The following is a 19,884-nucleotide window of genomic DNA, read 5'->3' as shown; positions in this document are numbered from 1 at the left end:
ATAATACTCTTGGAAATCCGTAGACATGTCGGCAGCAGCGACGCCCTACGCCCCTGCATCGGCGCGAGCCTCAGTCCCGCCCACAGGCGCAGCGACGCCGGCCCATCCACCCCCGGCTTCCGCAACCACACCGGCACCCCCTGCGCCCTCTGCCTTTGACGTCCTGCCCGACCTCCATAGGCTGCTCAAGCGCATCCTCGAGACATCAGCTCAGCCACCAGCCGCTACTCCCACACCCGCGCAGCTTTCGCCAGACGGGCCTCTGGAAATACAGCATGTCGCTACGGCTGCAAACGATGTCCGGCTGAAGATACAAAAGGCGAGACGCGCCGTCTTGTCGTTGCCAGATATCGATCGCTCGTTGCAGGACCAGGAAGAAGAAATTGAAGATCTTGAGGAACGGATCGCTCAGCTCAAGGCTTCGCTGAGGGAGCTCGGTCAATCGACTGCTTCAGAGGATCGAGATGGGGACCAGAGTATGACTGGGTGAGATGCCGCCGGAACCACGATTGATCCATCCTAGGACCGATATCTGTCGATTATATGGATGCGCTTGATCTAGCACTTACCCAGAACTCGTGGTATGTGGATATGAACATAGGCAATGTGCCTGGTAGAGCCAGTACTAACGTGTTGGCTAGATATAGAATGCCCCTCATGAACAACGAGTGGTTCCCAAGAGGCCCTTCCGTTAGCTGAAATCAGCAAGAAACAACATCTAAGCTCTTGCATAATGCACCTACGCGTTTAGTGTATCGGTGATTGACACTCTTGTCGTAGCCTTAGGTGGAAGAAGACAACTTTAATTTAGACGTCCCTATGCACCAGGCGATTTGTTCTCCATAAACTCAATCAATTTGCTTGGAGGAGGCTATTCCAGCCAAATGTATGATATAGAAGAAGTTCAAACATAGAAAAGTGGTAGAAGAGGAAAGAGCATGAATGGTAGAATTGGTAGTCAATGTTCCGTAGACATCAACAAACGCAACGCACACATCACAATTGTGATCACTAGCATACACCTCAAGATTGAATCAAAGTTTTATTACTTCATATGGGTATGTCACCACTACTCATCCAGCATAATTTTACTCCAAACACCCCAAGAACACCCATTAGACTCATGTCCTTACGAACGCGTAGGCAGATATGCACCACCCGCAAGCACCAAGTTCATCCTAGTAAACTGGACCTTGTACACAGGGCTATCCTTTGTAGGAAACACGCTGATTTGATCCGCCGACACACCCGTCTCCTTAGCCGCCTTCTTCCCTGTAACTGTCGTGCCGCTGGCGCCCTTCGTCGTCATCGCGCCATCTGTCTTAGCAGCGACACCGTCGGCAGCCTTGTCGCTAGTTTCCTGTAGTACGTCCCAGACACGAACTGTCTTATCGGCGCCCGCAGAGACAAGGACGCTTGACTCCACACTCCAGGAGAGAGACCAGATACCGCCTTTGCCATGGCCACGCATGCGCTTGCGCCTGCGGCCTGTTTCGAGGGTCCATAGGATGATGTTGCCGGCGTCGTCTGCGGATGCGAGCGTCTTTCCGTCTGGGGAGCAGGATATAGCTGTGACGTTGCCGGTGTGGCCGGTAAAAAGACGCAGACAGTTACCGCCGGCGATGTGCCACATGCGGACGGTGCGGTCACACGAGCCTGTGAAGACATAGAGATTATTAGGGTGGAAAGCGACGCAGTCGACGTCGTTGTCATGACCAACGTAGATGCGAAGAGGTTCAATATGGTCGGTCGACCACAGACGCGCGGTGCGGTCGTTTGAACCTGTGAGGAAGTAGTGGCCATAAGGTCCCCATTGAAGATCCCAGATGGGGTTATCGTGCCCACGGTACGCAACAAGGCAAGTGTACGTATCCAAAGACCACAGGCGGACTGTCTTATCTTCTGAGCATGAGAGGAGGCATTCAGAGTTTGTAGGAGGGCCAGAAGGATACGGGTTGGCGGTAGAGGGGGAGAAGGCAACCGCGTAGACAGGACCTGAGTGGCCGATCAATCGCCTAGAAGATGACGGCTGCATGTCTGGACTATCATTTGGTGAAGTGAGAGGACTACCGTCCATGGACCAGACGCGGATGTACGACTCGCTCATGCCGGCAGCGACGAGTTTGTTGTCCCCAGAAAAATCTATGCAGTTAATGCTACTATGCTGTTAGTAGTGCATCTCATAGCCTCCAAACTAAACAACCTACCTGTCGTATGTGTTATGGAAGGTGTACATGGTAACGCTGACAGCAGGTCCGACTCCGCCGGTTCTTCCCTCCATCTTGTATCGATCTCGGTGCTCAATAATCTTTTGGACCTCCATAGAGACATCACGGGCGAGTGACGGGGGTAAAGGGACGAACTCGCGCGAGGGTCCATCCTCTGTCGGCTCCCGCTTGATACGTTGCTCAAACTCATCCAGCAAACTTGGTTGGCCTGGCCTTGGCGCAGCTTTGGCATCTTCCTCTTGCAGAGCAGCACGGACATCGTCCTGTAGTTCCGCCTCCTGGGGGTACGCGCCCAGTTGCAGTCTTATTCGCGCAGCATCCGCCTCTGGGTCATGGCGCGCTGTGAGAGGGTGACCGGGGGCGTGTCCTGGGATGCCCTCGTCCTCTGCAGGGAGTTCATCGTCGCCATGTCCGCTAGCAAGAATCGCCGCTATGCTCTTCTCTGCGGTCGCCGTCCTGTCAACTGTGACAATATTAAGATGTTCACGAATGACATCTATTATTGTCGACCCGCCGTCAAAGTGCTTAGATTCGAGGAATTGGATGAGGTTGAAGAACGGCATTGTCGTCAACGTTATTCGGTACTTGTTGTCGAGGTAAAGTTTTGCTATTCTGCTCTCCTGCAAATGAGACTGTAACCGCACTTGACGGAGCGTCTTGACATCCTCGTCGTGGTCGCGCTCAAACAAGCCCTGGTACGCAGCAAAGAATGTCTCTGCGTCTTTGGTATAAAAGTCGCGCACCAAGTCTAAGAAGGAATAGACAAAAACGGGCCATAACAGCTTCCGCAGCTCGGGTCTATACAGATCCAGGTTGTCCTCTGTATATTTGCGCAGAAGCTCGAATGCCTTTGTGTATTTTGCGCCACCGGCTTCGGTACTCTGAGCGGTAAGAGGCTGGCCGTTGGTTTGTGGTTCAGACTCCTTGCGGAGCATCGCTTCGGTGCGGACATAGCCCTTCTTTGAGAGATATTCCAATACCTTTGGTAGACGTCAGCAATCACGACTTGAACATGCAAAGAAGGCACTCGCTTTATCGAGGGAATTAGTAGGAATTGTGCGGTTTTGACTATACGCAAGGCCAATGCTAGTTGACGACTCTGATGCGCCGCTCATGATGTGCGACGAAATGCGCGAAGTGAAAGCCTGCTGATTTGGGCAAACTGAATTATAATAAGTTTACCTTACCCCAAGGTCGCGCTAAGCCCAAGACCAAGCCTATGAGGTAAAGGCACAGCATAGATGAGTGTATAGTGTCAATGAGCAAAGGCGACGGCGCAACCCCACAACAAACGCAATGTGTTCATCCATCATGGCCGCACATCCATGCGACAGTGTACCGAAGGCAAGAAGAAGAGGGGCAGAGAGTAAGGGGAGGCGTCACCTACGATTTGATTGAGATTCTGCTGTGACTGCGGTCCTGACGAGCCTGGCGGTGGAGGGCCACCCTGTGGCGGCATGGCTGCATGCGGTGGCAGACCTGCACTTGGAGGCCCATTTCCTACACTCATAGCCCTTACAGGCCCGGGCCCTTGGGGGGGCCCTGACATGGCTGCGTGATTCCTTCTCTTCTATGCTGGCGCGCAGCTCTTCCTTCGCTCCGTTGTGCTCCAGTTGCAGTCGCAATGGTCGTCAATAGTCGTATGCGGGGCTTGATTGTCGCTTCTTAGTCGCTGGGCTGTTTCGATTGTATTGACGCGTAAAGATTGATTCTCGGCGGGCAGATCGCGTCTGGAGCATACCAGGACGTCACCTGGGCGGGCCGTGTTGCGGAGTGCAGGACGGAGGTGAGGTTCGCTTCCTAGGCTGCCAAGATGTGGCGGTGCGAATGTGGGGCTTGAGCTTCCCCGGCTCCAACTACTCTTTGACATTACAACCACACACAGCCCCATCTGGCGTCAAGCTTGCAGATAGCCCGCCATGTCTGCTCAAGCCGATAATGCTACTTCTACTGAAAAGACATCAGAGGAACCAAAGACTTATCGTCAGATCGCCGCTGAACATATCGATACCCTCAATGAAATCAACCATCAAATTCCCAAACTGCTCAAATACTTCGCAACCGCCCTGTCCCAGCTGACCAACGACCCGATTCCTTTTCAGCATGACGCTATGCAATGCGAACCTGGAACCCTAGAAGCGCGCAAGGAAGCCTTCCGCATCAATGCCCTTTTCTGTGGTACATCATGTGAAATTATCAGGCAAGAGTTGGTGAAGCAGATCAATGCTCTCGAGAGGTACAAGGTCATACCGAAAAGTCACCCCAAGTTTGCCGTCACTCAGAGCCAAGCGCGCAAAGGGAAGGAAGAGGAAAGTGAGGTTGTAGATCCAGAGAAGGATGTCAAGAGCGGTGGATATGGCGACTTTGACGTAGGCGTGCTGAACGCAAGGGCAAGCTCTGGTCAGGTTGATGCTGAGGATGTACTGGACCGGGCTAGGGCAATATTACAAGAGTTGCAAAAGCGGACTGAAGGAGCGACCAGTGCCGACGACATGGTTATTGACGAGTGAGAATATCAAGACTGTGTCTGAGAGACGTATTCTCAGAGAAACTCATAATCAGTACACGTCTCGCGACCAGGATCCGTACAGGCTTAATGCCACGAACGTCGAGCCACAAACGTTTGTAATTGTTGCAACCCACGAAGGAATGTGGCAAAACTGGACAAACGTATGACCTCCGAACGTGGATAATGCGTGGAAGAAAAGCGGCCTCATTCATGTCACCAAGTCCGGTCTAGACTCAGGGGCTGACTGCCCAGCTCCATATCCAATGTCATACCACACCTTGAATCCGCAGTCGTTTCTTTAAGGTAGCACGTAGCAGACTTGAATCCCTTTACATTGAATGGGGCGTTTTGGTCACATAATGTACAATTCTGGTAACCTCCGATCTGACGGTACCTTTCGCGCATTCCCAAATGTTTCTCAGGATGTCAAAGCTTGCTTCATGACCGCGATGTCATCCGGCGTGGTACGACAACATCCTCCAATCAACCCCGCGCCAGCGTCCCTCCACTCTTCTGTTTTCTTTGCCAGCGTCGAGCCTTCTGTTCGCTTCCCCTCCCATTCTCTCGCTTTTGCGTTCCACTGCTCGCCAGAATTTGGATATACCACCATTGTCCCCTCCTTCACATGCGGTTTCAATTCCTGGAGAGCAACGAGTGCGACATCGTCAGGGACGCAGTTGAATCCCAAAGAAACAACTTGCTCCACACCTTTGAAAAGAGCAGCAATCTCCGACAAGGGTGTTCCGTCGCTGATATGGCTACCATCTCGAAGTGTGAAACTGAACCAGGCTTCTGAAGAAGGAAACTCAGAGGTAAGGAGGTCGATGAGCGCTTCTGTCTCGGCCTTTGATGGGATTGTCTCGCATGCCAGAATATCCACACCGGCTTCGACAAGCGCTTGGATGCGTCCACGGTGGAAGTCCTTCATCGTTTCCTTTGGCACGACGTAGTCCCCTCGATACTCAGAACCGTCGGCCAGGAACGCACCATATGGCCCTACGCTTCCCGCGACAAATAATTTATCTCCAACCTCTGCATTAACCTCGGTGATGTATTGGCTTCTGGCTTCCTGAGCAAGTTCCACGCTCTTTTTGACCACATTCTTGGCATCCTGCTTGCTCAATCCTAGATGTTTGACTAGACCGTCAAGGGAAGCTTGATACGATGCAGTAATTGCCACGTTCGCGCCTGCACGGTAGTAGTCTAGATGGGTCTTCTTGATGAGTGAGGGGTTGGCAATTAGAATTTCAGCGGACCATAACGCCCCGGAAATGTTTGCCCCCAATGTTTCCAGATAGGTTGCGAGCGCACCATCCAATATGATTGGCATGCCTTCGGCAATCAAGTGCGAGACCTTGAGTCGAGATTGACCTTGATTTGTCATTTTGGCCAGTAACAAAAATCTAGGCCTTTTGGAGAAGGAGAATTGTGTTGTAAGACGGATGTTGGGGGAACTCTGAATTCATTCAATCTAGTGCGATCGGCGGCGGTCGGAACGGTTATTGGTTACTTAGGTCTTCCCCACTGCCGGTAAGAAGCTTTGCTTCCAAAAATCGGAAATAGATGATGTCTATCTTGCTGAGTCATATGTATTGCGCCATCGCCTAAGTGGCTGTATTCTACTGCCAGGAAAATGTATCCGGTCTAGCGGTGAATGTGAGGGGTAGAACCGACCATCCTATGTGGGGCCGTCGGTTGACGCGTTGGGGAATATCGCGACATATGCTTTGCGAACGCGACACATAATTATTTCAAATATCAGCGCGCCCATTCTCTTCTTCTATGTGCCGCTGACACTGGAAGCTTCGGGATATTGATCTGCGCCTGGCTCAGCAGTATTTTTTAATCGCCCCAATAGCTCTTTGGCTTACTTTGAAACAGTTGGGTGGCAACGGCCAACCACCAAGATGGCGCGTTCCTTTACATCTTCCGGCCTGGTCTATCAAGAAACAATGGCATCCGTCCGTTCAATGGTGCCCAAATGGACAACCGATTCTCGGGGTAAGCGAGTCGATCCTGCCAAGTTTCAACATCCACGTTGTGATAGTCTGCATTCCATGGCACTCCGTGCATGCATCTGGAATATCCACAACATGGATCCCGGCGCTCTACAATGGCTTGGATGGTGGTACGCAAGTCGGCTTTATATCCACCTCAAATCAACGTGCGTCACGGATCTCATGAACAGCCTCAATCGTACAATGATTGACCTACAGACAGAGATACGCTTACCTTCCATGCATGGAACGTGTTCAGAAAAGCATACCCGGAAGAAGTCGATCACCATGTGACGTTCCGAGTCCAGGACCGGGATCTCGCATCAATGCAGTACCTTTCTGTGGTTGATCGTCTATCTAAACTCGATGTTAGCATGCTTACCTTTCTTTGCGTACGCACTCTCAATCTTTCGATTGATCATCTTATTGCACTCACCAAGATCCAAAATCTGGCGGTACTTGTGCTCGAAAATGGGACGAACTCTTGGCACAATACCACGCAAAAGCCAACCGTCGACATGATACGGGACTGGGGCCGTAGCGTTGGTGAAAGTGGCTCATTTACGAAGCTAAGGGCACTTGTGTTGAGTGGATATGACATATCGCATATCAACTCTGTTCTCAAGAGCATCTCTTCGTTTCCCGCCTTGAACCTCTTTGGAGTCGATGGTTTGTTCATCCAATCCGGAGTTGACTGTTGGGGAGATTGGACCAACCATCTTCCGAAATGGTAATCAAGTGCACCAAATATTGATGACATTGTTATTAACGTGAATTGAAACAGCACAAAGTCTAGCAAACTATCACCGGAAACTATTTGGGAAACCAACACAACTACCACAGCATCCAAGATGCGCCAGCTTTACCAATTCTCACTGGAAATTGCCCAATCGGAAGCAGCCACAATGTCTGCCGGCCGATCCATTTCTATGTTGTATCTCCAGGCCCGAGAGGCCGTTCCCAGATGCCACACTGAATGGTTCCACCGAGAGTTGCAAGACGTATCTGATACAAAGACCAAGCGTGCACAAGATGAAGAGCACCGAGATCGAAGAGAGACCTATGGCAAAAAGCGGAAGATTCGAGATAAGAATAAGGTTGGCATGGAGTCTCTTCTCGGAAGTTTCATGTAGTCAGAAGGCTTTATGGAAAGTTCCATACAGGTCAGACAACACGATTCTAAGCTCACTATGCATCCGCTCATAATAGACATAGCTTTGCACACGACGCGACTAAGCATCGCGCTCCTGTAAAGCATTGGTAACTATCGAACTACGCACTATCGAAGCGAATGTGTCTACGCGTTGTGCGAAACGAATATTTAGTCTTGCACATTGGAATACATAAGACGCATGGCACTGCTGGTTATCTTCAAAGGCAGTGAGACCCGGTCTTGAAATACGAATTTCCTCAGTTTTCGAACTCCGCCAGGGATTGTCCAAGTGTCTGCTTCGGGGGAACCAATAGCAGATGTGTAGAGCTTCTCAGTAAGAAGCAGAGGGCTGCACGGAATCTGATATCATCCCTTTGGGTTATAGCCCACCGAAGAGAATGGCCACATCTATCGTTCATCTCTGCCCCCAAGCAAAGGCTCCGCATTTTAGTAGTCGCGTAGGGTTAGGATCAGTCAATGAATCAAGGACCTTCCATTTCAGCTCTAATTTTGACGGGAGAAAAATTGCCTACATGGTTCACATCGTCTGGAGATTCGAATAGACAATCATTTCACTCGCGATCAAAGATATGTCACGTGACATGCTGTACTTTCTCTCATCATTCTGGTGACTTCATCATGCTACCAAGGATGTGCATACAAAGATGCTTCCCATCGAAGCTCCAAATCCAGGTACGCACCCGAACCTACCTACTCTTTCAACGTAGGGCAGTACGCTTGTTGACGGCAGCGCACTTTCCTTACACCCAACTCAACACAACGCACTTGCTTCAGTTACCTGTATCTTGGCGTCATTTCTTCGCCCATAAATATTGACCTCAGCACTCATTTTCTCTTCTTTCTGCACCGACCTCCTACACTCGTCACCGCCCATCCATCCGCCCCCAGCAATCGGCTCAGGTCTTTTGGTCTTTTGCTATCTTTGCCCACCAACTCCACCTTCTCAACCCCTGTCGCCCCCCAGCTACTCTCTTCGTCGTCATGAAGTTGGTCCAGCTCATCACTCTCTTTGGAGGTGCTGCACTTGCAGTCCAGTTTCTTGTAGCTCCTCGTAAGTACACTTCAGCAACACTGTCTTGCAAGCAGCCACTTCATCAGACCTTCACTTCCTCCTTTCGGATCATCACACTTCTGATTCATAATGCAACATATCTGACATGCCGACAGATAGTCAGCGTGCCCTGAACGACACCCACTCCACGGTTGTCATGGTCACGTCCACGCACATGGTCTCCGAGATCTGCACCGATGTTGCGAGATGCCCTCCTTATACCACCGAGGTCCAGACCTCTGTCATTCACGTCACTGACACGACCACGGTCTGCCTTCTCTCTTCGACGCCTTCTGGATACATGCCTCCGGTTTCTGCTACTACAACTCTGCCAGCTACCAGCTCAGTCTATCCCACGGAGTCAAGAATCTCGGTTAGCATCATACCTGGTTCTTACATCTCTATGTATCCGAGTTTCAGCGTCTCTCCTCAGACCAGCGTCTTGACTACAGAGGTCACTTCTTCAAGTGTTTACGTGCTACCGTCCATCCCACTTTCTCAGCCGTCTGTATCAGTCAGCCACGGTCCCACCCCCAAGCCGAGTGTATCAATCTCATACACGGCCACAAGCGCTCCAGTGATAAGCATCTCTAGTGCAACTTCGTTGATCTCAATCACAGACACCGTTGGTTCCTCATACCCGGTATCTTCGGTAGGTTCGAGCTCTGCTGGCTATTCAAGTGCGTCCGTCTCGCCTCCTACCGTCTCGGTAGTCCCATCGTACGCAGACTCTAGCTCGGTTGCTACTCATAGTTCGACGGCGGTCTCTCACTCATACCCTGGTCCCAACACTCCCAGTAGCTTAGCAGGTACCTCGACGACTGATTTCGTCCCGGTCCCTACCTATGTCTTTGATACCACTTCAACGCCAGGCTATGTTCTGTCTTATACAGCCACACCATCGAGCAGCAATACCAACACACTATCTGCTTCTTCTACAGCATCATACCCTGGGGCTAACTTTGTACGTTCATCTTCGGGAGAGTACGTTTTTTCAACAGGCAGCACCGTTGTGCCAATTTCTCCCACAGTTCCTTCACCGACGTGGCCATCCTCGAGCGGGTATACGATACCATCTGGCTCTCTCAGCCCTTGGTCACCGACATACCCCAGCTCCACCGTACTCGAGAGCACGAATGCGATTACTAGCTATCATGTGCATCTGTCCACATCCTATATTACTGCATCGGCTTCTTCTAGTGGTCTCAACAACCACACCGAGACCAGCGCTCAGACTGTGCCTACATATGTTCCTTCGGGAATCTCCGCTGGCCCCTCTGGATCTGAGTAAGTCCTTCAGAGCCACTCTGCATCATGTTCACACTTGCTTACTCTCCAACTAGTTATCCATACCCCTACGCCAGCGCAAACCGATCGATTATTGGCCCTTCGCCCAGTTACATGGAGGTTCCATTCAACACCGGACATCGCATTGGAGCTAGGAGATGGTGTGGCGCACTCGTTATCATGATTCTCTGCATTGCCAGCTGGGCATAGGCCGACCAAGTGACGTGTTCACATAGTCTCACACATGATGAGGAAGGTATGTTTTTGTGATGGGGGTCGGCCTGATGGGATATTCTTGCATCACCTAAGACGCGTATTCTAGAGCAGCCCGGCTCTATACACATAGTGAGGAGGTGCTCTTAGGGGTAACGGGACAGAGGCATAATCTTTCTCGGGATTGTTCGTTAGCTTGACAGAAGTTTTTGCAGATATTTTAGCAGTTAAAGTAGCTGCCATCAGAGTAGCACGTCATCTACAATACAATTACTAAGGCTATTGCAGACTGTATGTGATGCTTTGTGATTGCGATTGTGGGTCTCGAGAAAGAGTGAGATTTGTTGTCTTGCTACGATGATGAACGTCATGGCTGGATGTTGACAGCAGTTAGGACATCTTGCAAGGAGACACCCTTTTCCTCCGGCACTATGTTGGTCCATACGTGATCGGAGATACGTTTATCCTCTGGGATGATGCTAAAATGAGGACTCGGCTCAGCCTTGAGCCACTTGAAGTCATCAATCTGGTCCCACAGATTCGGCGATTCCGATATCTGAGGCGTAACCTATCTACTGGTCAGTTTCTGAATCAAACTACCAAAAAAAACTCTCTCCTTTTGTGATTCTTTTCACAAGGTGAAAACTTACATAACACCTCGGCAACGGCGCAAACCTCAGTCCCTCGCAATCCTCGAAAATCGGACGACTCGCACTGTGCAAATAGATATCCACATTTTTACTATCGTGCATGCGGAACTGGCGGCACGACATGACGAGTACGCTATTTGTCACGTGCGTAATGTGGATGGGGCCTGCGACGTGGCCGCAGAGTATGAGGCTGTTTTTGATGTTGCGGAGGTAGAGGGTTGCGAAGAGTGTTTTGCTCGTGGTGAGGTTGACGATGCAGTTGGCCAGGTGGGATACTGTGGGCGAAGTTTTGGGCGAGGGGGTTGAAGCGAGAGTTATGCGGGTTGAGGATTTGTGGGTGAGGTCGGATGGGGTGTCGTCTTGCTGTTGTGATGGTGGTGGTGGGGTCAAAGTACTAGCTGGTTCTTTTGCGGGTGCTGAGATGCTAGATGATACTTTTGCTTCTTTCCTTTTGTTTTTGAAGCTGAATTTCTTGGGGGGGTCAAAGGCGTTTCTTATGGTTTGGAGCTTTTCGGAGAGGGACTTGATGGTCTATTTTGTATGCGTCGGCGTGTCAGCTTCTTTGTACAGTGTTTTCCCATCTTGTTTTCTATTCTGCTTTTGTTTCTTTTCACAAATTGAGACTTTCATACCTCGCTATATGTTCGCTGGTCATACGCAGGCAGATAACTAGACGCGTCCATGACATCGTGCGATAGGCGGTCTATGCCCGCCAGACACTGCTCTATGGCTTCGTTGCGCTCATGACTTGCAGTTGGTGTGTCCGGAAGGGAAGAAATTTGGGCCTCAAGTGCTGCGTTGGGATGTTAGGGGTGTTGCAAAGAGTGTATGGCAGCGTCAGTCCTACATGCGACATCATCTTGAAATTTGCGGTAAAAGGTTTCTTTGAGGTTGGTTTCGGACATTGTGGGAGGGTTGGTGCCGATGATGTTTGTATGAAGGAACGGTGTCTTTAGGAAGAAGGTGGCAGGGTGAAAACCAGATTAAATTAATTAGGCAGCGAGTGTTAGTGATAGAGATAGTGTGAGGGTGTCAATGGATGAGATGGTGGGGCAGTACACGGATCGCGTTGGGAAAGAACATGATGTAGAACATATCAAAGTTAGGACGAATTTGATATGCAAGATATCACTTGGAAATAGAACATATTAGATTCCAAGCAGTGGCTTGAATACTAGCTTGCAGTACATGCATTGCAAGTGACAGGAGGGAACGCGTGGGATGGGAGCTACCCCGCGTTCCATCCAATAGCATTTCGCGCATTATCCGACGTAGGACAAGGCGGGCATGGTTAGTGGAGCAACGCAGACATACATGCTAATACAAAATTTAGAAGTCGGATAGTTCGACAATGCCTCAATTGCTAACGTAGTATGTACACAAACCAGACGCAGCCCGAATCTTGGCAATCGGGTATTTTGAACCTGTAAACTCAAAAGAAAAAGACGAGGGTGCTTCTAAGCCTACTGCTGGGCTGCCTTGACATCAATGCCGTACTTTTCTAGCAATCGCTGCCGCCTCCGCTCCTCGTAGCCGGGGCCGTAGATTCCTGGTAGAGTTAGTTTTATGATGCGTAGATGTTGGCTGGCGTGCATCATACCTCGTCCCTCGCCCAGCTGCTCCAGCGTCTCGGACAGTGGCCGCCTGCGCAGCTTCTTCAGCTCCTCCCTGCGCTCAACCTCGCCATCGTCGTCGACCTGCTCTCTGATGTCCCCGACGCCTCGGAGGCCGTTGGTGTATCGGAACGCGGTGAGGGCGGTCGAGGTTACGGCTCCGGCACCGAGCATAAAGGGAAGACTTCGCCCTGGGACGAGTTAGCGTGATAGCAGTCATATGGACTGGCTGTGCGTACTGCCAACACCCAGAGCACATCCAGCGGCGAAACCAGCAATGGCCTCGCTGTAGCAGTCGTCCTTGCGTCGCAGGTTGCTAGTCGCGTCGAGGGTGAATTGGTAGGTAGCTCCGACACCGGCTGCAGGTCAATTAGCTGCGCTGAGCAGGCGAAAGGGCAATTGAGCGGCTACGGACCGTACAGGGCAATGATGCCACCCGAGCGGGTGAGGATACCCATGGCGCCGACATTCTGCTTGCGAAGAGTGTTCTGGACTCCGGCCACAACGGCGCCGACGGCGGTTGTCTGGATCATGGTGCTCATGGTGTTTGCGAGGGCATCGCGGGGGTGGAAGGAGGCGTCGTGGGCGGCCATGGCGGGCAGAATGGGGCGTCGGTGTCGTCGTCGTCGAAGCTCTCACTATGGCGATGTCAATGTCTCTGGTGTTGCAGGCGGCGGGCGGACCTAAGCGTCTTGGCACCGGGCGCCAGGACTCCCCGGCAGCGGGCACTGCATCATCGTGCGCGCCAGGTCGGTTGGCAGTGTCGCAGCATCGTGAGGGCATGACAGGCAATGGCTGCCTGTGCTGCTCGTGTCTACCATTCCCGGAACTCCCAGTAGGCCCATCGTGCCCTTGTGTGTTTCTGCTGGGCAACCGCCACCTACAATGCTTACCTGATGAACCATTTATCCACGCCTCTTTTTGCTTGCTTGCTCGACTTGGCCTGCTTCGTCTCGTGCACTTGATCTACTTCCATCACCACCCATACATAATCTCTCCGCCTGTCTCGCCCGGTCTGTAGCAGCCATGGCGCCCGGTACCCCGTCTTTGCCCTTTGCCCGCCCACACATGCTAACTCGAGCGGTACAGGCAAGACAGCGCCACGGCTCCTCCAGGACCTCTTCACATACGACCCCCGCCATGAAGAGCGCGCCGGCCGCAACCTGTTGACCAGCCCCCCGCCGCAGCACGATGCAAATGCCCCAGCCGTCGCCGCCGTGCCCTTTAGGAACTGTAGGCACAACTTCTTCACAAAGGACAAGCAGTCCATCCCCGTCGAGCCCGGGCGCGAGCCAGACACCGACACCGTCTACAAGGTTGCCGCCTACTGCCAAAAGTGCCGTTGGCATGTTGATGTCGTCGCCGACCACCGCAATAATGATGGCAAGAGCAAGTGGTGCGGCAGAGGGAACACCGACTATGCTTTGCACCACTTTCTCTACCAGGGCCAGGAGGGCTCCAACGGCATCAACGGCCTCGAAGCTCAACTGCCCTCTCGCACCTACTCCTTCCGCTGCTCAGCTCCTCAGTGCTCACTCCACGTCCGCATCGGCATGAGACCACCAATCTTCTCTGAGCATGACATTGAGATTCTGACCAACCAGGCTAAACTGAGGAAGAGATGGGAGGTTGCGCAGCACTTGGCGGGTGATCGAGCCGACCCAGTCATGGCCCGCAGAGTCGATGCCCCCGACTACCTCAACACATATCTGCAAGACTCGCTCAACCCTTCAAAGGGCAAGGCGCGCATTCCCCTGTTCAACAAAAAGTTTCTCAAGACCTTTGGCCGCGATTGCGACTCTATCCTGAGGCGTTTGGGTTTCGAGAATCGGCAAGAAGAAGACGAGGAGGGCACCTTGATAGAAGCCTGGTACCTCCCCAGACCGGAGAACACTGCCCATCCTCTCGAATACACCCTGCGGACCAAGATTGAAGACGCTCGCTACGAGCTCAACACCATAATACTAAGCGTGCCAGAAAATGAACGTGCAAACTGCAGACACCAGCCCATGCACCCCTTGTCCTCGCGGGACGAGCTCGAGAGAGTGCTGGCTTGTGCAGATTGTATGTTTGACTCTACGCATCTTATTGTATATTGGTACTGATGGATTCTGTAGATGCGAAGGCAAAGGGCCGCGAAACCCGCAGCACAAGCCATGAAGAGGATCACCCGTGCGTATCCTGCCTTGATGTAAATCAAGTATTCTCATTTGCTGACATTAAATAGCTATTATGCTAGCCTGGGCGCTTTGGCTGACTTTGACGACTCCCTCATTCTTTTTGCTTTCTCTCGTCAAGTTGCTGTAGACATTGACAACAAAGACTATTATTTTGAATGCTTACAGGATCTCGCTGCGGGCCGCCAAAGTGAGACGCTTGGGGTTCAGGTTGCCCTGCTGGCCTCTCAGGGACTCATTAGCAAGCGGGACGCCCAGCGCGCATATCAGTACTTTGGCATCAATCCGGCGCATGCGAGCGTCATCGGTGACGAGCACATTATTGGTTCATTCAAATCCCGATTATCTGATATCAGCCCTATGCAAGCCGAGGAAGCACGAAAGCAGTTGCGGGTTCTCGGAGACGTGCGTGATAGTGAGAGGATAAGGGCAGAAGCGGCAGGGTCTATTGAAACTTATGACCAAGCCATGGCATGGTTTGAGCTTGACCCTTCCACAGCGGATGACTTTGTCCAGACCATGTATTCACTAAAGGTCCGTGCACAATTATGATCGCCTTGGAACAAACGCTGATGCGCACTAGACTCAAGACAATCCAGCAGAAGTAGAAACCGCACAGAAAGCACTACAGATTATAGCGGACCACCGGCAAAGCGAAAGACTACAACACTTCCTCAAGTTCGGCACCATGTCCGAACCCGAAATGGACCTGGGCGATGCTTACGCTCACTTCCAAGTTTCTGATCGAAGCGTTGCGCTCGATCCAGCTGTGCTAGATTCCCTGCTCAGCACCTACGAGCTTGGCACAAGTGAGAGAGCAAGAATGGAGAAAGCGCATGCGCTCATCCAGCAAGACCAGACTCAGAGATTCGGCAACCGCCCTGCCAACGCTCCCATGCCCATAGTGCGGCGCAACAACTATCCTCTCGAATCATGGCCCGTCGGTCTCCGCAACATTGGCAACACGTGCTATCTGAACAGCGTACTCCAATTCCTGTTCACCATCAAACCCTTACGAGACCTAATCCTCAACTGTGAGGATCACCTGCAAGATCCGTCTCCGGAGGCTCTGAAGGATAAGAAAGTTGGACGCATGGCAGTCACCCCGGAGAGAGTGTTGACTGCGCAGAAATGTCAGTATATTTCGAATCCACGAGAACCCATACTAACCTTGTCTAGTCGTTCGTGAGTTGCGGGCCTTCTTTGAACGGATGATCAAGGCACCCACAGACACTGTACAACCTGAAATCGACCTAGCTTCACTCGCACTATGCAAGTCAGACATTTCTGAGGAAGCAGAGATACAAGATTCAGATATCGTTCCAGGCATAGGTCTCGGTACCATTGATGGAGCGGTGGTCAGCGGCCCTATGCTGCCACCTGCTGAGGGCCAGCTGATTCCCGTCGATTTACCTGCCGGATCCATCACCGACAAGAAAGAGACCGATTCCACGGACACTGTTATGGATAACACTGACACACCGACAATCAATCTCCTGGACTCGGAGATGAAGGAGGACGCCCCCAGCCATGAGAATGGCTCTACAAAAGAGAGTGGGAATGATGTTCCTGCACCACCAACACGGCCACCTCCAGTACCACCACGAGCAGATCCCAAACCCGCCCCAAAACCTGCTGTTCAGTCAAGCACGAAAATCGGCCGAATTGAGGAGAGTGCTCGACAGCAGGACGCAGCAGAGGTCATGGCGAACATCTTTGATTTGATATCTTGTGCAATCACCGGTGATAGCGTATTGCGAGAAGGCGAGCAAGGAGATGCTATCAAGAAACTCTTCTTTGGTGACGTTACGACCGTCATGGAGAAGCCAGATGGAATTCAGAAGAACCAAGAGCTCCGAGACCATTTCCTTGTTGCTACTGGTCGCCGCGACCGCTCGCTCTATGCTACTCTCGACGAGGATTTCGGTCTGGGCGAAATCGAAGGCGGTGGTGGTACGAGGTATGATTACGTTGAACAGGCTGCGCCTATCCAGATCATCAACGTAAAGCGGCTGCAGTACGAAAAGGGCCAACCGGTGTACGACCACTCACATATTGGTCTTGAGAAGACCATGTATCTTGACCGTTACTTGGCAAGAACACCAACGCTGGACGAGTCACAGCTGTTGGAACTCCGTAAAGCGCAATGGGCAAAGCAGAAGCAGCTACGAGAGCTGGATGCAAAGCGAACAAAACTGCAAACTAGTGGGATCGAGGGCATGAACCTACCGGAGTGCCTTAACGCTACTAGTGATTTCATCCAGAGCTTGTCTTCAGACAATTCCGAAGACCAAGACCAGCCAGGTAGCTTGCTAATACCTCCTCCGGAGCTCTCGGACACTCTCCATAAACGCGCCTCTGATTACGCACTGGAACTTTCGGGTATTGATGAGCAGATGACGACGCTGGAATCGGAGATCAACAACGTCTTTCGTGACTGCACCTCAGTCCCATACCGACTACACGCTGTGTTTGTGCATCGTGGCGATGTCAAGGGCGGACATTATTGGATCTACATTTACGACTTCCAGAACAAGGAATGGCGAAGCTACAACGATGACCGAGTGGAAAAGGTTGAAGATGAGAGTGCGGTCCTGGAGAAGGAAGAAGGCAAGAGGCCAAAGGTCAGCACAGGTGTGGTATATGTCCGGGCAGACCTGGCAGAACAATACACCGAGGCTGTGTGTCGGCAGCCTGAGCAGCCCAATGTAGAGAGAAAAGACATTGAGATGAAGGATGTGGCCGATGAGGCGGATGATGAGTTGCCAGACTTGGAGCCTGTAGAGGTGGCAAACGCGCCAGTCATTGAAGGTGTAGAGAAGGTGTGAGCTCTTTTCGAGCGCCATACCCCTTTATTCTCCGCTTGCATGACACTGGCATGGCAGCTCGTCCCCATCAATCTCCCACTGACATATCACGAAACCATGTGTGTTGTATACCCACACGACTCACATAAATAGGAATGCGTTGTTGCCGGAAAGAAAACAGGCACGGGCTTAGCATCACTGTTCCAGAAAGTAAGGTCACATGTTGGGGCCCTCAAGGAAGCTGAGGAGTGGGGATGTGTGGGTTTTGTTGAAGCGAAACTGGGTTCGCTATATGTAGGATTGGGAGGTTGGATGGACGGACTTTGCAGACATGGATGGTGCTAATCGCACTTTTGAGGAAGAGGTAATGCATAATCATGTTACGACTTGTTTCGACACTGGGCACGGCATGTAGAGGCCATGAATAGAGTGGTAGACGATGCTAGATATGCTGGTCTCGTACGTGATGATGGGAATCTGAAGCCGCTCAAGTTTTCCTCTTGTTTGCCAAGACTCCTGTACTCTTCAGGTTTCGTCGCTGATCTATGTTGATGCACATGTCATATCTTCTTTTTAACTCGTATTAGTGTAGTATACAGAGTAACGTTTGTATAGCAACTCAACTCACCTGCAGAGTTGCACACAAATAAACAAATCCTTTTCCGCCTTGGCCAAACCCGATGCTTGTCTACTCTTCGCCCAACGCTTTAAACTTTGGCGGAATAAGTTCAACCCAATAACCCTGCATCAGCGTCAGCTTACACCCGCACATTCCCCTCCACACCGCCTCATGTTTTTGCAAAAGACCAAAAAAAAAGGTACACTCACATCCGGATCCTTCACAAACGTCAACTGCCTAAACACATTCTTGTATCCCTCCACCACCTCCCCCCACTTTCCCTGCACCACCTCGTCAGGAACCGCCATCTGGTCCTCCCTTGCCTGATCCAACGGCTTAATAACTTCAAACCCAAACTCCTGCACGCGCTTCGTCGCCTCATCCACATTGGGCACTGTAAAGCCTATATGTCCGAAGCCGACTCCCGGGGCGGAGTAGTCGTTGCCGGAGACGTAGGGGGTCGATATGTCAGCGGGGATGTGGTAGAGTTCTAGGAGACCTTGTTTTTGGCGGATGTTTTGCATGTCTGTTTGTCGTTTTTGTCACCTTTCCAATTCACCAAGTTGGAGTAGAAGGAGGGAATGGGAGGGAGAGAGAGAAGAGAGGAGGGGGAGAAGGGGGGGTTAAACGTACTCACGTCTCGTCCCCCGAGATAGTATATAACCCATGGTCCGGCGTTAAATATGAAGACGACGTGCATGCCGAGGCAGTCGCAGTAGAATCGTAGGGTCTTTTGTGGGTCTTTGATGCGCATCATGAAGTGGTTTAAGCTGTAGCCCGCAGTTGCGGGGGATGGGGGACGCGGAGGGGGTGCGATGTGTGTGCCGGATTCATAGGGGGCTGGGGGGAAGTTTGGGTTGGAGGAGGACATTGTTGATGGGTTTGGTGGGAGGCAATGGGAGGATTGGGTGGAATTGGTGATGGAGGGTTGAGAGAGATTTGGGAGAAGAGTCGAGGAGCTATCCAGGGGTAGAGATTGCTGGTGGGATACGTGGGGTATGCGGGGTAGGGCCGTTTGTTGTTCTACCTTTCTGGTTGGAATAGTCTGTGGAGCATTGTGCATTCGCTGTGGAGTCTTATTGTTGGCATCCTTTCGCGGCCGGCCAGAGCCAATGCCTCCATGCTCTTTTTTGTATTCTCGGAGTTTTGAGCGGCGATCAGCGAGTTTTCCATATTTACTGCGCTGCTGAAGGAGGCGGTATGCGGTGGTATGTGGAATGTTGAACTCGCGGTAGATGTCACGCTTAGTCTTATCTCCACGTTGATCAATAGCCTGGAAAAATCGAGCACGCGTTGGAGTATCAAGATGAGAATTCGAGGATCGCTTCTGTGAAGGTGGAGAGGTCATTCTTACAAGGGATTATTGAAAAATATCGTGTTTTGGCTGAGATGCACAGCTGCAAAGTTGGGAGCTTTCGAGTTGCGTCACCTTAGTGTTGTGGCACTACTAGCACGGACGTGTATCACTTTCTTTTTTGTTCAAGGGATGTACTTCCCATTACGTTCTCCAGACGGAATTCACGAGCTTGATGGAGATATGAATGTATTGATAGTTAGAA

General features: G+C 51.5%; 11 protein-coding genes across 11 annotated transcripts; 5 read left to right on the top strand and 6 right to left on the bottom strand.

Annotated features, from left to right (window-relative positions):
• Positions 1–25: 25 nt before the first annotated feature.
• Positions 26–490, top strand: COCCADRAFT_21453 (uncharacterized protein; the record flags this gene model as incomplete). The annotated part of the gene is made up of 1 exon (XM_007708129.1): positions 26–490. The coding sequence occupies one exon, from the start codon at positions 26–28 to the stop codon at positions 488–490; it is 465 nt and encodes a 154-aa protein (XP_007706319.1).
• A 639-nt stretch (positions 491–1,129) lies between these two features.
• COCCADRAFT_31748 (uncharacterized protein) lies at positions 1,130–3,777 on the bottom strand (the record flags this gene model as incomplete). Its single annotated transcript, XM_007708171.1, has 3 exons — positions 1,130–2,156; positions 2,208–3,208; positions 3,616–3,777. 3 exons carry the CDS (start codon positions 3,775–3,777, stop codon positions 1,130–1,132), a joined length of 2,190 nt encoding a protein of 729 aa, XP_007706361.1.
• A 370-nt stretch (positions 3,778–4,147) lies between these two features.
• Positions 4,148–4,738, top strand: COCCADRAFT_128 (uncharacterized protein; the record flags this gene model as incomplete). The annotated part of the gene is made up of 1 exon (XM_007708091.1): positions 4,148–4,738. The coding sequence occupies one exon, from the start codon at positions 4,148–4,150 to the stop codon at positions 4,736–4,738; it is 591 nt and encodes a 196-aa protein (XP_007706281.1).
• Positions 4,739–5,155: 417 nt separating this feature from the next.
• COCCADRAFT_21450 (uncharacterized protein) lies at positions 5,156–6,121 on the bottom strand (the record flags this gene model as incomplete). Its single annotated transcript, XM_007708128.1, has 1 exon — positions 5,156–6,121. The coding sequence occupies one exon, from the start codon at positions 6,119–6,121 to the stop codon at positions 5,156–5,158; it is 966 nt and encodes a 321-aa protein (XP_007706318.1).
• Positions 6,122–6,830: 709 nt separating this feature from the next.
• COCCADRAFT_80566 (uncharacterized protein) lies at positions 6,831–7,867 on the top strand (the record flags this gene model as incomplete). The annotated part of the gene is made up of 3 exons (XM_007708251.1): positions 6,831–6,901; positions 6,958–7,464; positions 7,519–7,867. 3 exons carry the CDS (start codon positions 6,831–6,833, stop codon positions 7,865–7,867), a joined length of 927 nt encoding a protein of 308 aa, XP_007706441.1.
• Positions 7,868–8,889: 1,022 nt separating this feature from the next.
• Positions 8,890–10,456, top strand: COCCADRAFT_31762 (uncharacterized protein; the record flags this gene model as incomplete). Its single annotated transcript, XM_007708173.1, has 3 exons — positions 8,890–8,959; positions 9,076–10,246; positions 10,303–10,456. 3 exons carry the CDS (start codon positions 8,890–8,892, stop codon positions 10,454–10,456), a joined length of 1,395 nt encoding a protein of 464 aa, XP_007706363.1.
• Positions 10,457–10,826: 370 nt separating this feature from the next.
• On the bottom strand, positions 10,827–12,014 carry COCCADRAFT_80954 (uncharacterized protein; the record flags this gene model as incomplete). Its single annotated transcript, XM_007708250.1, has 4 exons — positions 10,827–11,027; positions 11,110–11,640; positions 11,742–11,902; positions 11,957–12,014. 4 exons carry the CDS (start codon positions 12,012–12,014, stop codon positions 10,827–10,829), a joined length of 951 nt encoding a protein of 316 aa, XP_007706440.1.
• A 558-nt stretch (positions 12,015–12,572) lies between these two features.
• Positions 12,573–13,315, bottom strand: COCCADRAFT_80575 (uncharacterized protein; the record flags this gene model as incomplete). The annotated part of the gene is made up of 4 exons (XM_007708249.1): positions 12,573–12,658; positions 12,710–12,913; positions 12,962–13,081; positions 13,138–13,315. 4 exons carry the CDS (start codon positions 13,313–13,315, stop codon positions 12,573–12,575), a joined length of 588 nt encoding a protein of 195 aa, XP_007706439.1.
• Positions 13,316–13,748: 433 nt separating this feature from the next.
• On the top strand, positions 13,749–17,727 carry COCCADRAFT_122 (uncharacterized protein; the record flags this gene model as incomplete). Its single annotated transcript, XM_007708090.1, has 6 exons — positions 13,749–13,758; positions 13,812–14,786; positions 14,840–14,894; positions 14,950–15,433; positions 15,483–16,032; positions 16,079–17,727. The coding sequence occupies 6 exons, from the start codon at positions 13,749–13,751 to the stop codon at positions 17,725–17,727; spliced, it is 3,723 nt and encodes a 1,240-aa protein (XP_007706280.1).
• A 667-nt stretch (positions 17,728–18,394) lies between these two features.
• On the bottom strand, positions 18,395–19,196 carry COCCADRAFT_80714 (uncharacterized protein; the record flags this gene model as incomplete). Its single annotated transcript, XM_007708248.1, has 3 exons — positions 18,395–18,448; positions 18,535–18,851; positions 18,959–19,196. The coding sequence occupies 3 exons, from the start codon at positions 19,194–19,196 to the stop codon at positions 18,395–18,397; spliced, it is 609 nt and encodes a 202-aa protein (XP_007706438.1).
• A 219-nt stretch (positions 19,197–19,415) lies between these two features.
• On the bottom strand, positions 19,416–19,685 carry COCCADRAFT_44233 (uncharacterized protein; the record flags this gene model as incomplete). Its single annotated transcript, XM_007708247.1, has 1 exon — positions 19,416–19,685. A coding segment is annotated over one exon (270 nt), but the record flags the coding sequence as incomplete, so codon positions are not given.
• Between the last annotated feature and the right edge of the window lie 199 nt (positions 19,686–19,884).

Source organism: Bipolaris zeicola (genome assembly GCF_000523435.1).
Source record: "Bipolaris zeicola 26-R-13 unplaced genomic scaffold scaffold_0, whole genome shotgun sequence".
Classification (NCBI taxonomy): Eukaryota; Fungi; Ascomycota; class Dothideomycetes; order Pleosporales; family Pleosporaceae; genus Bipolaris; species Bipolaris zeicola.
The sequence above is the reverse complement of the archived record's forward strand: the minus strand, read 5'-3'. Positions and strand labels throughout refer to the sequence as shown.